At 41.7% G+C, this 13,316-nt stretch overlaps 2 protein-coding genes across 4 annotated transcripts in view; both read left to right on the top strand.

Moving 5' to 3' along the window:
- atp8b1 (ATPase phospholipid transporting 8B1) overlaps nucleotides 1-8,240 on the top strand; it is a 32,679-nt gene extending 24,439 nt beyond the window's left edge. For all 3 annotated transcript variants that reach the window (XM_058415572.1, XM_058415574.1, XM_058415573.1), the window contains exons 17-28: nucleotides 1,621-1,733; nucleotides 2,592-2,756; nucleotides 3,512-3,623; nucleotides 3,701-3,776; nucleotides 3,933-4,059; nucleotides 4,949-5,234; nucleotides 5,318-5,541; nucleotides 5,669-5,752; nucleotides 5,838-6,083; nucleotides 6,171-6,309; nucleotides 6,699-6,829; nucleotides 7,593-8,240. In XM_058415572.1, the coding sequence (XP_058271555.1) occupies nucleotides 1,621-1,733; nucleotides 2,592-2,756; nucleotides 3,512-3,623; nucleotides 3,701-3,776; nucleotides 3,933-4,059; nucleotides 4,949-5,234; nucleotides 5,318-5,541; nucleotides 5,669-5,752; nucleotides 5,838-6,083; nucleotides 6,171-6,309; nucleotides 6,699-6,829; nucleotides 7,593-7,814 (1,925 nt within the window). In that variant the 3' untranslated portion in view covers nucleotides 7,815-8,240. The remainder of the gene's footprint in view (nucleotides 1-1,620; nucleotides 1,734-2,591; nucleotides 2,757-3,511; nucleotides 3,624-3,700; nucleotides 3,777-3,932; nucleotides 4,060-4,948; nucleotides 5,235-5,317; nucleotides 5,542-5,668; nucleotides 5,753-5,837; nucleotides 6,084-6,170; nucleotides 6,310-6,698; nucleotides 6,830-7,592) is intronic.
- Nucleotides 8,241-10,499: 2,259 nt separating this feature from the next.
- dym (dymeclin) overlaps nucleotides 10,500-13,316 on the top strand; it is an 80,384-nt gene continuing 77,567 nt past the window's right edge. Inside the window, exons 1-2 of the mRNA XM_058415203.1 lie at nucleotides 10,500-10,709; nucleotides 12,901-13,114. Of these exons, the coding sequence (XP_058271186.1) occupies nucleotides 12,975-13,114 (140 nt within the window). The 5' untranslated portion in view covers nucleotides 10,500-10,709; nucleotides 12,901-12,974. The remainder of the gene's footprint in view (nucleotides 10,710-12,900; nucleotides 13,115-13,316) is intronic.

Below are 13,316 nucleotides of genomic sequence, written 5' to 3'. Positions count from 1 at the left end.
TCATCCCAAAAGTGTTCTATGGGGTTGAGGTCAGGACTCTGTGCAGGCCAGTCAAGTTCCTCCACACCAAACTCACTCATCCATGTCTTTATGGACCTTGCTTTGTGCACTGGTGTACAGTCATGTTGGAACAGGAAGCGGTCATCCCCAAACTGTTCCCACAAAGCATGAAATTGTCCAAAATGTCTTTAGAGTTCCTTTCACTGGAACTAACGGACCAAGCCCAACCCCTGAAAAACAACACCTGAATTCAATGATTTGGAGGGGTGTCCCAAAACTTTTGGCAATATAGTGTAAGTTATACCTAGAAGTAATAAGTGGATTAAAAAGTACAATGTGTTATTCATTAATAAATAAAAAAATTGGGCAGATTTCTGTAGTATAAAGGAATAAAACACTTAGGAAAGTCAATGTCAGGGAAGTAACAGAATCTGAAGAGTTTTATTCCTTAAATCAGATCCAGTGTTTAACTCCGTGTTTAACTCCGTGTTTAACTCCGTGTTTAACTCTGTTTAACTCTGTTTAACTCTGTGTTTAACTCTGTGTTTAACTCTGTTTAACTCCGTGTTTAACTCTGTGTTTAACTCCGTGTTTAACTCCGTGTTTAACTCCGTGTTTAACTCAGTGTTTAACTCCGTGTTTAACTCTGTTTAACTCTGTGTTTAACTCCGTGTTTAACTCCGTGTTTAACTCCGTGTTTAACTCCGTGTTTAACTCCGTGTTTAACTCTGTTTAACTCTGTGTTTAACTCCGTGTTTAACTCTGTTTAACTCTGTTTAACTCAGTGTTTATCTCCATGTTTAACTCCATGTTTAACTCTGTTTAACTCCGTGTTTAACTCCGTGTTTAACTCTGTGTTTAACTCTGTGTTTAACTCTGTTTAACTCTGTGTTTAACTCAGTGTTTAACTCTGTTTAACTCAGTGTTTAACTCCATGTTTAACTCTGTTTAACTCTGTTTAACTCTGTTTAACTCTGTGTTTAACTCCGTGTTTAACTCCGTGTTTAACTCTGTTTAACTCTGTGTTTAACTCTGTGTTTAACTCTGTTTAACTCCGTGTTTAACTCTGTTTAACTCCGTGTTTAACTCTGTTTAACTCTGTTTAACTCTGTTTAACTCTGTGTTTAACTCTGTGTTTAACTCTGTGTTTAACTCCGTGTTTAACTCCGTGTTTAACTCAGTGTTTAACTCCGTGTTTAACTCCGTGTTTAACTCTGTTTAACTCTGTGTTTAACTCCGTGTTTAACTCCGTGTTTAACTCTTTTTAACTCTGTGTTTACTTCACCAGTGTGACAGGAAATTATTGTTTTCCTGTTTGAATATTAATAGATCTGGATTTCTTGAAACTGACCTTTGTATCCTTTTTACATTGTTTGTTGTTCTGCTGCATCTCTCGTGTGTGTGTGTGTGTGTGTGTGTGTAAATTACAGTCTAATAAAAGAACAAGTAGAAAAAGACATCTCGGTGAAATTACTATTGAAATCGATTATATAAATGTCAGTACTGTGGTAGTTAGTGCTGCAGATATGATATGTAAAAAAAATAAATAAAAATAAATAAATAAAAAAGCTAGTTTTTGTGAATAAACACTTTAATACTCTTTTTTTCCCCTCTGTTCAGTGCGGTTTCCAGATGGACGTATCCGGCTGTATTGTAAGGGAGCAGATACGGTGATCTACCAGCGCCTCAGTCCTTCCACCCTGCACCGAGACACCACAGAGACAGCTCTGGAAGTTAGTGTGATCTCATATCCTGTTGTATATAACATATTCAATCTTATAATACACTGATCAGGCATAATATTATGACCACCTAACTAATATTGTGTCAGTCCCCCTTTTGCCGCTAAAACAGCCCTGACCCGTCCTGCACTGTGTATTCTGACACCTTTCTATCAGAACCAGCATTAACTTCTTCAGCAATTTGAGTAACAGTAGCTCGTCTGTTGGATCGGATCACACGGGTCAGCCTTCGCTCCCCACGTGCATCAGTGAGCCTTGGCTGCCCATGACCCTGTCGCCGGTTCACCACTGTTCCTTTCTTGGACCGCTTTTGATAGATACTGACCACTGCAGACCGGGAACACCCCACAAGTGTTTTGGAGATGCTCTCATCCGGTCATCTAGCCATTACAGTTCGTCCCTTGGTCAAACTCACTCAAATCCTTACACTTGTCCATTTTTCCTGCTTCTAACACATCAACTTTGAGGACAAAATGTTGACTTACTGTGTAATATATCCCACCCACTAACAGGTGCCATGATGAGGAGATCATCAGTCTTATTCACTTCACCTCTCGGTGGTCATAATGTTATGGCTGGTCAGTGTATGTAGTCATGTGCCATATCAGGTCAGAGATGATGATGATGATGATGATGATGATGATATCTGAATCAGGTCTACAGGATCATCACACTATAGAATGACTAAGGTCCTTAACTTTCTGCTAATACGCCGTAAACCTCACCGTCATCTTAAACACAGACATTATGTTTATTATGCAGATCATTACTAAAGCCTAAGCTGTGAAACTGACCTGAAATGATTTTATATATATATATAATATATAAATAATTGTTTTTTTTTTTTAGATTTTTGCCAACGAGACCCTGCGCACCTTGTGCCTGTGTTATAAAGATATCACTGAAGAGGAATTCGAGTCATGGGCTCGTAAACACAAGGAGGCCAGCGTGGCCATGACTGACCGGGAGCAGGCTCTGGATACCGTCTACGAGCTCATCGAGACTAACCTGATGGTAAACATGTTGCTTTGAAGTTCTATATGTTGTGCATTGCTTTTGTTTTTTTAAGTCTTTTTATTGGTGGCATATATAAATCTCATAATGGTGAACATTACAGAATCACATTTTTGTTTTACAATAATAAAAATGTAATAATAATGAAAATAAAATAATAATAATAATAATAATAATAATAATTTAAAAAATAATTTAAAAAATAAATAGTGGTGTTACCCCTATAATTTTCTCAAGCTTAAGGAAAAACGCTGCATCTTTTACCCACTGAGAGTGAGAAGGTGGACAGTGGACTTCTGCTGTAGGAGAAGGTGACGTCTGACAAACAATGATGTGAAACTAGTAGCTTCCTTTTGCATAGAGTTTAACTGAGGTGCCTCACCAGGAACTCCAAAAATAGCGATCAATGGGCAGGGCTGCAAATGTATTTCCAGTATAGTGGACACTGTACTGAAATAACTTGACCAAAAATTATATAGATGTGGACAGAAGGAAAACCTGTGACTCAGGTGACATTGTGAGTTTGAACATCTGTCACATTTGTCTTTAACATCTGGGTGAATCTGAGCCCGTCTATATTTAGAAAAATGCCCCCTGTAAATGCCTCAGGTTCGACGTGGGACGTTTTTCACTCTCCACTCCGATACACTGACCATGTGCTTCGTGTTCATTCGATTTCCTCCATCGTGGAAACTCGTGCATTTCTCAGATGACTTTGTTTAGATGACTTCGTTTTGTTTCTTTGTTTTGTAAAGCTGATCGGTGCCACTGCCATCGAAGACAAGCTTCAAGATGGAGTTCCTGAGACCATCGCCAACCTGGCCAGGGCTGAGATCAAAATTTGGGTTCTAACTGGAGACAAGAAAGGTTGGTGGCCAGTCTTTGTCTTAAAATGTCTTTTTAGTTTAGCGCATGGGTAATGAGTGTGTTTCTTGGTTTATCAGAGACCGCTGAGAACATCGGGTATTCTTGTGAGCTGTTGACGGATGACATGACTATTCACTATGGAGAGAATGTAAAGTAAGCATCCTGACGGTTTATACACATCTTTTGTTTCTGTGAAAGTGTGTGTGTGTGAGAGAGAGAGAGAGAGAGAGGATGAGAATGAGAATGAGAATGAGAATGAGAATGAAGTGTCTTACCTATATTGTCAATTCTATCTTTTCCTCCTTGCAGTCAGAAGCTCTCAGACAGACAGGCAAACCGGAGGAACGAGACAGGATCGTCACGCAAGAACAAGTCCCATGAGCCATTTTTCCCTGAATCTGGCAAGAACGCTCTCATCATTACTGGAGGCTGGCTGGTAAGAGAAGAAATTTTATTCAGGATTGTCAGAGTGTTTCTTGATTGAGAGAGAGAGAGAGACAGCTAAAAAGAGAGAGGGAGAGAGAGCAAGGGACTGAGTGAAAGCAACTTTTCCATTTGAAATCAACAGAGAGAGAGAAGGAATGAGACTGAAAATGGAGACAGAAAGAAGGAATGAGCCAAAAAGACAATAGGAAAACAGGGTGACAGACATGGCAGAATTAAAGAGAGAGAGATAAACAGATAGATAGAGAGCTAAAAATAGAGAGAGTGCGAGAGGGAGAGTGCAACTTTTCCATTAACATTAACATCCACAGTGAGAGAGGGAAGGACTGAAAATCGAGACAGACAGAAGGAGTGAGACAGAAAGACAGAAGGGAAACAGAGTGACAGACATGGCAGAGTGAAATAGAGAGAGATGGATAGAAAGAGAGCTAGAGAGAGAAAGAGAGAAAGCAACTTTTCCATTCCACAGAGAGAGAGAGAGGGAATGAGACTGAAATTGAGATACAGAGTAAGACAGAAAGGAAACCGAGCGACAGACATGGCAGAGAGTGAAAGAGCGAGACGGATAGATAGACGGCTAAGAATAGAGAGAGAGTGTGAAAGAGAGAGAGAGAGAGCAAAAGATAGACAGACAGACGAGAGAGAAAGAAAGAAAGTTTGTCTCTCGATCTCAATCAGAATGATGGATAGAGGGAGAGGCAGACACACAAAGAGAGAGAGAAAGAGACAGAAAGAGAGAAAGACACTGAACTACCTTATGTGTTGCAGCCTAGTCGTATAGATGTTTTCGAAGCAAGACGACTGATATCTAAAAAACATCGGCATTGATTTCCGTTCTCTCTCTCTCTCTCTCTCTCTCTCTCACTCTCTGTGATCAACAGAACGAGATTCTATACGAGAAGAAGAAGAAGCGTCGACGCCTGCGTCTGCGCCGCCTCGGTAAGCGCGTTCCCCCCGCCAACCCTCAGGACGGCCAACCGATGAACGACTTGGAGAAGGAAATGAGGCAACGTGACTTCGTGGACATGGCCTGTGAGTGCAGCGCCGTCATCTGCTGCCGTGTCACCCCCAAGCAGAAGGCCAACGTGGTGAGCCTGGTGAAGAAATACAAGAAGGCCGTCACTCTGTCCATCGGCGACGGAGCCAACGACGTCAACATGATAAAGAGTGAGGGAAAAAGAAAAAGAAAGGATCTGAACATTTTTATCATTATCCAACACTGCAATTCTTTTCTCTTTGTCTCTGCGCAGCTGCAGACATCGGTGTGGGCATCAGCGGGCAGGAAGGCATGCAGGCCGTGATGTCCAGTGACTACGCTCTCGCTCAGTTCCGCTACCTCCAGCGCCTCCTGCTGGTGCACGGCCGCTGGTCCTACATCCGCATGTGCAAGTTCCTGCGCTTCTTCTTTTACAAGAACTTCGCCTTCACCCTGGTTCACTTCTGGTACTCGTTCTTCAGTGGATACTCCGCACAAGTGAGGGACAAATCATCACACTTCCCCTTTAATTGATTATTTTCTCTCACGTCATCATTTATTGCTTTAATAGTACCGGTCTCTGTAATTGACTGCAGTTTTGTTATTATATATTTTTTTTTATTAGATTGCCTATGAAGATTGGTTCATCACCCTTTACAACGTGTTGTACAGCAGTTTACCTGTCCTGCTCGTTGGACTGCTGGATCAGGTGACATTTCTGCTTTATCTTACCTCCTACGAAAAAAGAACGTTCTGCATCGTAACTAGAACATTAATTTTATTTCTCGACGTAGGACGTGAACGACAAACTGAGTCTGCGTTTTCCGAGGTTGTACATTCCGGGACAGCAGGGGGCGCTGTTTAATTACAAGAACTTCTTCATCAGCCTCTTCCACGGCATCTTCACGTCCCTTCTCATCTTCTTCATACCGTACGGAGCTTTTCTGCAGACGATGGGTCAGGACGGGGAGGCGCCGTCCGATTACCAGTCCTTCGCCGTGGTCACTTCGTCCTCGCTTATCATGATAGTCAGCCTGCAGGTAGCTGATCCGGAAAATCTGTGCAGTAACAGTAACGATCGCTTATCGGTCTGTTGTAACCTGATGTCATTTCCTGTCTCCTATCAGATCTCTTTGGACACCTCGTATTGGACGTTCGTGAACTGCTTCGCCGTCCTGGGCAGCATAGCTATTTACTTCGGCATCATGTTCGACATCCAGAGTGCGGGAATACACGTCATCTTCCCATCGTTCTTCAAATTCACTGGTGTGTAAAACGTCCTCTCAAGTGTGAATATGTGTAAAGTATTTCCTGGCTGTCTGAACGATTGACCTGGAGTATCAAGAGGGAGGAATAAACACAAGGCATGTTGTCATTTTAAACTAATCGACAACAATCTTAATGATTTCCTGTGACTCTGCTAAGCTGCAATTAATCGTCTTATCACCAAATGGATGAATTCCCCAGTGCTGTGGTGGAAAAGTATAATAATATAGCGGCAGATTATATTCCACAGAATTTTCCCTTCATGTGGGATGATATGGATGTGAGCCAGAACCGAGGACCGCATTGATTAACTACACATTTTGCATTAAATATAAGAGTTGGTTAGACCACATTATAAACAGCTCTCTCTTTTTCCCCCTCTCTCGCAGGCGTTGCCGCTAACGCGCTCCGCCAGCCGTACCTGTGGCTTACCATCATTCTAACAGTGGGCATCAGCCTCCTGCCAGCCATCTGTACCCAGTTCCTCTGTAAGACCATCTGGCCCACTGACGGAGACAAGGTACGAGATTAACCTGTTAAAGTACACGGCTTCTGGACGCTGAACTCAGAACGCAGACTGTAGCGATTAATCCTGTTCTCCACCTTTTCAGGGCTTTATAGATTAAAAGGACAATCTAGACGGATTTTCCCGGTGCTGATAAATCTGAAAAACCTGTTTATGATTAAAATAATCACAATAGCAAAATCTGGTTGAAGTTCAAACAAATCCTAAGTACAGTGGAACCTCGGCATGCTTAAGAATTTTTACCTGTAATTTTACTTACTTACTGCTTCGTGTAGACATTCAACGAGTTTTATTCCGAGTGAAAATGAACGGAGGAAATTATTAGGTGATTATTGCTTTTATATCGGAGATGGAGAGGGCGCTGGTGGCTCAGTGGTAGGTTTCTCGCCTACCATGCAAACGGGTTCGATTCCCAGCCAGTGCCCAAATCCCAGCCACTAGATGCAGTGCCGGTCCCAAGCCCGGATAAAATGGGAGGGTTGCGTCAGGAAGGACATCCGGTGTGTAAAACCTGTGCTAAGTTGCTGTGCGGTCCAGTCGGTCCACTGAGGCAACCCCTCACACACGTAGGGAGCAGCCGAAAGATCAACAACATATAGGAGATTGAAAAATCTTGAAATATTTCTTAGATTGTGCTTCATGGTACTAAACGATCATTAAATAATTTGAGCAACGTATTTCATTTCTGTAGGTAATTATTAGACATGAATTATTGTACTTGTGCTACATCACGCTGTATCTGCTTTTCAACCCGTAGGTTCTTAGAAACAGGAAGAAGTACGAGATGGAGGAAGAGGAGAAGAGGAGGGCTCCTACTTTCAAACGAGGCGGCCGCTCGCGCCGCTCTACGTATGCCTTCTCTCACTCCCGCGGTTACGCCGATCTCATCTCTTCGGGCCGGAGCATCCGTCAGAAGCCACAGAGGCGGCCGGATATCAGGGAGAGCATCAGGGAGGAACCCGTAGTCGAAAGCCTCTGAGACGTCTGACCCCGAGACGTTTAGACAGGCAGGAACAGCTAGATATTCACCCCGATTTTAAATACGCAGACTGATTACGGAATCACAAGGTTTAAGGAAACACTCATTCAGCTCGGTTTTAGCCAACCTGCTGTCTGAAGAGATTCCCAGGTTCAAGTTCCTTTTCCGGCTCTTAAACTGCTAGTCCCGAGACCACTTGATCTGCTTCCTTCTCTCCATTTAAAAAATGAACCGAGCCCTGGGGAACGGGAGGCAGGGAAGGTCACTTAGGGACTTGACGAGCTCTGATCTGAATTAGAGCGCGATCTGAATTAGCTATGAACGAGCAGGACGAGCCAATGAGAACATTTACACAAAGGGAAGTGAGTGAGAATTTCTCCCGCTCGCCAAGAAAGAAAGAAAGAAATAAATAAATAAATAAATGAAGACCAGTGCTGGTTTTAACACTGTGCATGACAATCTAGATATCTCAGGATTTTATCTTAACACTTTTTTATATATATATATATATATACATATACATATATATATATATATATATATATATATATATATATATATATATATATATATATATATATATATATATATATATACATACACCAGAAGTGTAAATATATATGTATTTCTGTGCACAAATCCTCCATATTGCCTTCTACAGTGCTACAAATGTGACTAGATCAGACTGTGGAGATGTTCTTACATGACGCACCTTTAAACGCTTATTTAAGGCCCTGAACTCAGCCTCGAACATCCGACCCAGGTCACCTTTCTTTCTCGCTTCTAACGTAATGACCTGCAGCTTCATCGGGGGCAGAGGAGGAGCTTGTGATGTCTCTTAATTTATATATATAAACGTTTGTGAATATTCTTCATCTATCACCTGACTGTAAGGCTTGAATCTTTTAATGCCTCTGATCTGCATGTTGGATTAATAAGCGCAGGGTTTTTTTGCATTAAGGGATGACTGGGTGTATGTGGGATGCCTTCCAAGGTGGAGAGGTTGGAGAACTTCTGAATAATGTTTACACTTATATTACTACTACTTTATTTTTATTTTTTTTGCACTTCCGTCTCCTCTAGTTGAGCAGATCAGAATGGTGTCATGTTCTCCGCACACTACGACTTAGTGTTTGTCTTTTTCCCTTTCCTTCGTGTTTGTGTCAAACATTTCCCATGCTTTTCCATACAGCCCTTAAGTTTCTCATTATGAACCCCGTTTATTCAGATCCAGATAGAAATATCCGTGCATCGTCAAAGTTAGTTGAGAAAAGTGTCCGTTTTTAAAACAAAAAAATATATATATGGGAGCTGTTACATATTAAAAGTCAATCTGCCATAAAATGAATGATTAGTCGTCTTTTTAACATCGCTGTTTTGTGAATGGGAGAAAAAGTGCCTGAGAACGGCCAGCAATGCCAGTGCCTTCTGCTTAAAGAGAAAAAAAAAACATTTTACACAATGTTGTTGTTGTTTTTAACGGATTGTAATATACTTTGTACAAATAACTATAAATAAAGGTGTACAAATAACTGTATTTTTGTTTTTATTTCATTTCATTTGCACACTGATTTCCTTTTAAAGCTTTATTCTAAATGTGAATTAAAACTACACCACATGAAGCTTTCCAGTTAAATATTTTCTCTCTTTATTTTCATTGATCTTGTTCACTGAGGAAGAGGCAGAGCTGGAGGTAGAAGAGCTGAAGATGTTGAGGTTCTCTTTGAGAGTGACGCGGTTGGACAGGATTAGGAACGAGTAAATTAGAGGGACAGCTCATGTTGGACATTTGGGGGAGGTTAGGGAGGCCAGATTAAGATGGTTTGGACATGTTCAGAGGAGGGAGAGTGAGTATATTGGTAGGAGAATGTTGGACATGGAGCTGCCAGGCAGGAGGCAAAGAGGAAGGCCAAAGAGGAGGTATATGGATGGAATAAATGAGGATATGAAGCCAGTGGGTACAAGTGTTGAGGATGCAGAAGATAGGGATAGGTGGAGAGAGATGATTCGCTGTGGAGAACCCTGAAGGGAAAAGCCGAAAGAAGAAGAAAAAGAAGATTTTCATTGATCTTGTGATAGATGATAGTCATGATCTCTGGACACAGAAACCTGTTAGCAAATTATATAGTACATAAATGATTTATAATAACAATAATAATAATAAAAATAATAATAATAATTTTAACAGTTATTTTAACAGTAATAATTTTAACAGTAATAATTTTAACAGTTTTTGAGTAAAATTTATTTGTTTAATAAAAACAGCTTCCTGAGATGGGATAATTTTTTATTTTATTTTATTTTTTATTTTTTTAAAGGTTAGATATACATTTAATTAGATTTAATGTATGAGGAAAAATTATTTGTTTTTAAAAAAAATAGATAAAGTTTTTATTATTTTATTACTTTGCTAGAACATTTTTTTAATAAAAATAAAATTAAAAACCAATAGTTTTTGTTAATGTTTTAACCTGTCAAATTTACAGAGTAACATCCACGCATGCGCGCAGGCTCACGTTACAGCTACGTAGTCGATACTTCCCTATTAAGTCATCTCCTAAGTCCCGCCTTCGGCACCACGATTGGTTTATCCTTCACAACCCATGCTCTAATTGGACGATAAACTTGTATTAGCCAATCAGAGTGCGGAAGGCGGGAGTAACATAAATAAAAATAATAACGCTTCACGTCCAGGTGTACGGTCGCTGGGCGACGTGGACGGCACGTCAAAGCTGTTAGTTTGGGAATGGTGGCTAACGAGCTAACCTGGCTAGCGCATATTCCTGCGCGTACGCTTCCTTGATATTTTTTATATTCTTGCTTATTTTCGACACGAAGACCTGCGGAAAGGATATTTTTTTTAAACGAGCGCTGTCATAGTCGCCATTTTTGTAGGTGAGTCGACGCTGAATAACGCTTAAAAACTAATTTAGCCGGCTTGCTAGCCTAGCTATGCTAACTTCAATCTGCGTAGATGTCGCGCGAGCCAGGCTGGCTCGCGCGAGGTGTGTTCGCGATACCACAGCATCCCTTTAACTTAGGAGAGTTTAAAATGATATATAAAGGATGGATAACTTTAAATCTAATATCGTCTCTTTATTTTGGGGGGTGGTTTTTTTAAGCTAACTAGCTACAGGCTAACTAGCTAGCTGTCACTGTCACTATCGGTATTTAGCTTGCAAGTAAGTTTTTCCAAACTAAAAATGGCTTCCTGGTTGAAAAGTGTCACTTTGTTCGATTTTAGCTAAAGCACCAGAAGGTGTGTCTTGAAGGATTTTTGTACAATAATTAAGTCTTTATGATCTGATTCGAAGCATTAGCTGGAGCTTTAATGTGAAGTGCAGCATCATGTCAGAAGACGTTAGTTATTAAATAGCTGTGACGTCATCCCGGCGCTGCTGCGTTCTCGCTTCTCATTGGCTGATTTGTTTTTTACACTTAAAATGGACCCCCCCCGTTCAATGAAACCTGTTCATTCAAGCTTCAGGTCATGGTTATTAACTAGTTATTACACGAGTATAAGACTCCTGAGAGTCAGGGGAACTGCATCTGTCTGTTAGGTGTGGGGATGTTTATTATGCTTTTATTTCAGCAGGAATAATTAAGAGAAATAAAGTGTTCTTTATGCAAATGGATGTTATTTTTATTTACACGGAAGGATCCTGGTGTTACCTGGATCCAGGTAAAGTGGCGAGCTCTTGTCTGTTTAATCAGACCAGGATGCAAGGTGCGGACGTGCTGAGCAAACACTCGCTCCTGTTACGCCTTCCTTTATTCAGCTTTGGGATTGCATGTGTGTGTGTGTGTGTGTGATTAATGGGTGTGTGCCGAGATGCTCTCCTCGTGTTAAAGAATATCTCTGAGGATGGGAGCGGGGTTAGGTTTGTGTGCTGGAGAAGTCTCTGTAGAACCTCAGCTTCAGGCCTTCTTCATGACTTTATGATGTCAGCGGCGGTTTTTATGGAGTGAGCACATCCACCGCTCTTTATAGCAAGGTGTCGCATGCAAGTAGCCTGTAAACAGGTGTGAAATCATGTGATGAGGACATGTACAACTCGGTTTAGACTCGAAGGACAATCAGACATTTCACTTATTACTGAAATCATGGTTATTGTTTTGCCTGTCTGTCTGTCTCTCTACCTGTCTGTCTCTCTTTCTCTCTCTCTCTCTTGCTCGCTTGCTCTCTCACACTTTATCTCTACATCTCTCTACCTGCCCCCTTCTCTCTCCCTACATACCCCCCTATCTTTAATTCCCCCTTACTTCCCTCCCTCTCTCCCTGCCTGCCCCTTCTCTCTACCCCCCCAATCTCTTTCACTTTCTCTCTCCCTACCTGTCTCCCACTCTTCCTACCTGCCCCCAACCCATCTCTCTCTCTCTCTCTCTCTCTCTCTCTCTCTCTCTCTCTTCTCTCTACCCCCCCCATCTCTCTCACTTTCTCTCTTCCTACCAGCCCCCAACCCATCTCTCTCTCTCTCTCTCTCTCTCTCTCTCTCTCTCTGTCTCTCTCTCTCTATACCTCTCTCCCTTTCTCTCTCTCTACCTGCCCCTTTCTCTCTCTCTACCTGCCCCCTTCTCTCTCCCTACCTGCCCCCTTCTCTCTCCCTACCAGCCCCCAACCCCCCTTTCCCCTCCCCCTACCTGCCCCTTTCTCTCTCTCTTTCATTTCCAACAGTAATTAAATTAAAGAGGTGTGGCCCTCAAATTAACCTTCTTGCACAATATCGAATCACTTTTTGTCACATTGAAACCACACACACACACACACACACACCCATCATTATTAAGTGTCCTCCTCGGGTGAGCCATTAATACACTGAATATAGGAAGGAACAGGAAGTCAGGACAGAGCTGCCTTCTTTTGTGGCAGGTTTGCAATGTGTAACTATAAAGGGATAAAAATTCTTTATTAGATATTATTAATGTGGGAAAATTATTGTGGTGTAAAAGGAATAAAGCGCATCTTCAGGATGGTAATGTTACCGGCGCTGATTTTTTTCCTGTAGCAGCACAACACTCGTTTTTTTATTCCTTACTTATTACACAGTTAAGTTTGTCATTCATGTTGTGTGTCTTGTTTCTGCAGGGTTTGCAGTGTGAGGTGATGAGGCGCTGAGGTGTGTGTGTGTGTGTGTGTGAGGGACTGAGTGCTCGGGGGCGATGGGTGCCAACACCAGCCAGGTGAGCGACCTAGCAGAGAGTCACAGCATCCGCACTCTGATTGGTCCAGAGCCCATTTCGGAGAACGAGCCGTTCTGGAACCAGCTCATCTCGTTCACCTTCACCAGCCCCTCCTGCAGGTGAGCACCACACACACACACACACACACACACACACACACACACACAGACTATATCAGTCATTTTGTAGCTCCACCCAAAACACATTACATGCCCATATATGATATATGGCTGCCCCCCCCCCTTTTTAGCTTTTTCCTCATTAAAAAAATTCGTCAAAGAAAGTTTTCTCACTTGTCACACTTTGTTTAGTTTAAACACT

This window comes from Hemibagrus wyckioides, linkage group LG18 (genome assembly GCF_019097595.1).
Source record: "Hemibagrus wyckioides isolate EC202008001 linkage group LG18, SWU_Hwy_1.0, whole genome shotgun sequence".
In the NCBI taxonomy this organism is placed as follows: domain Eukaryota; kingdom Metazoa; phylum Chordata; class Actinopteri; order Siluriformes; family Bagridae; genus Hemibagrus; species Hemibagrus wyckioides.
This window is presented reverse-complemented; position numbering and strand designations above follow the sequence as displayed.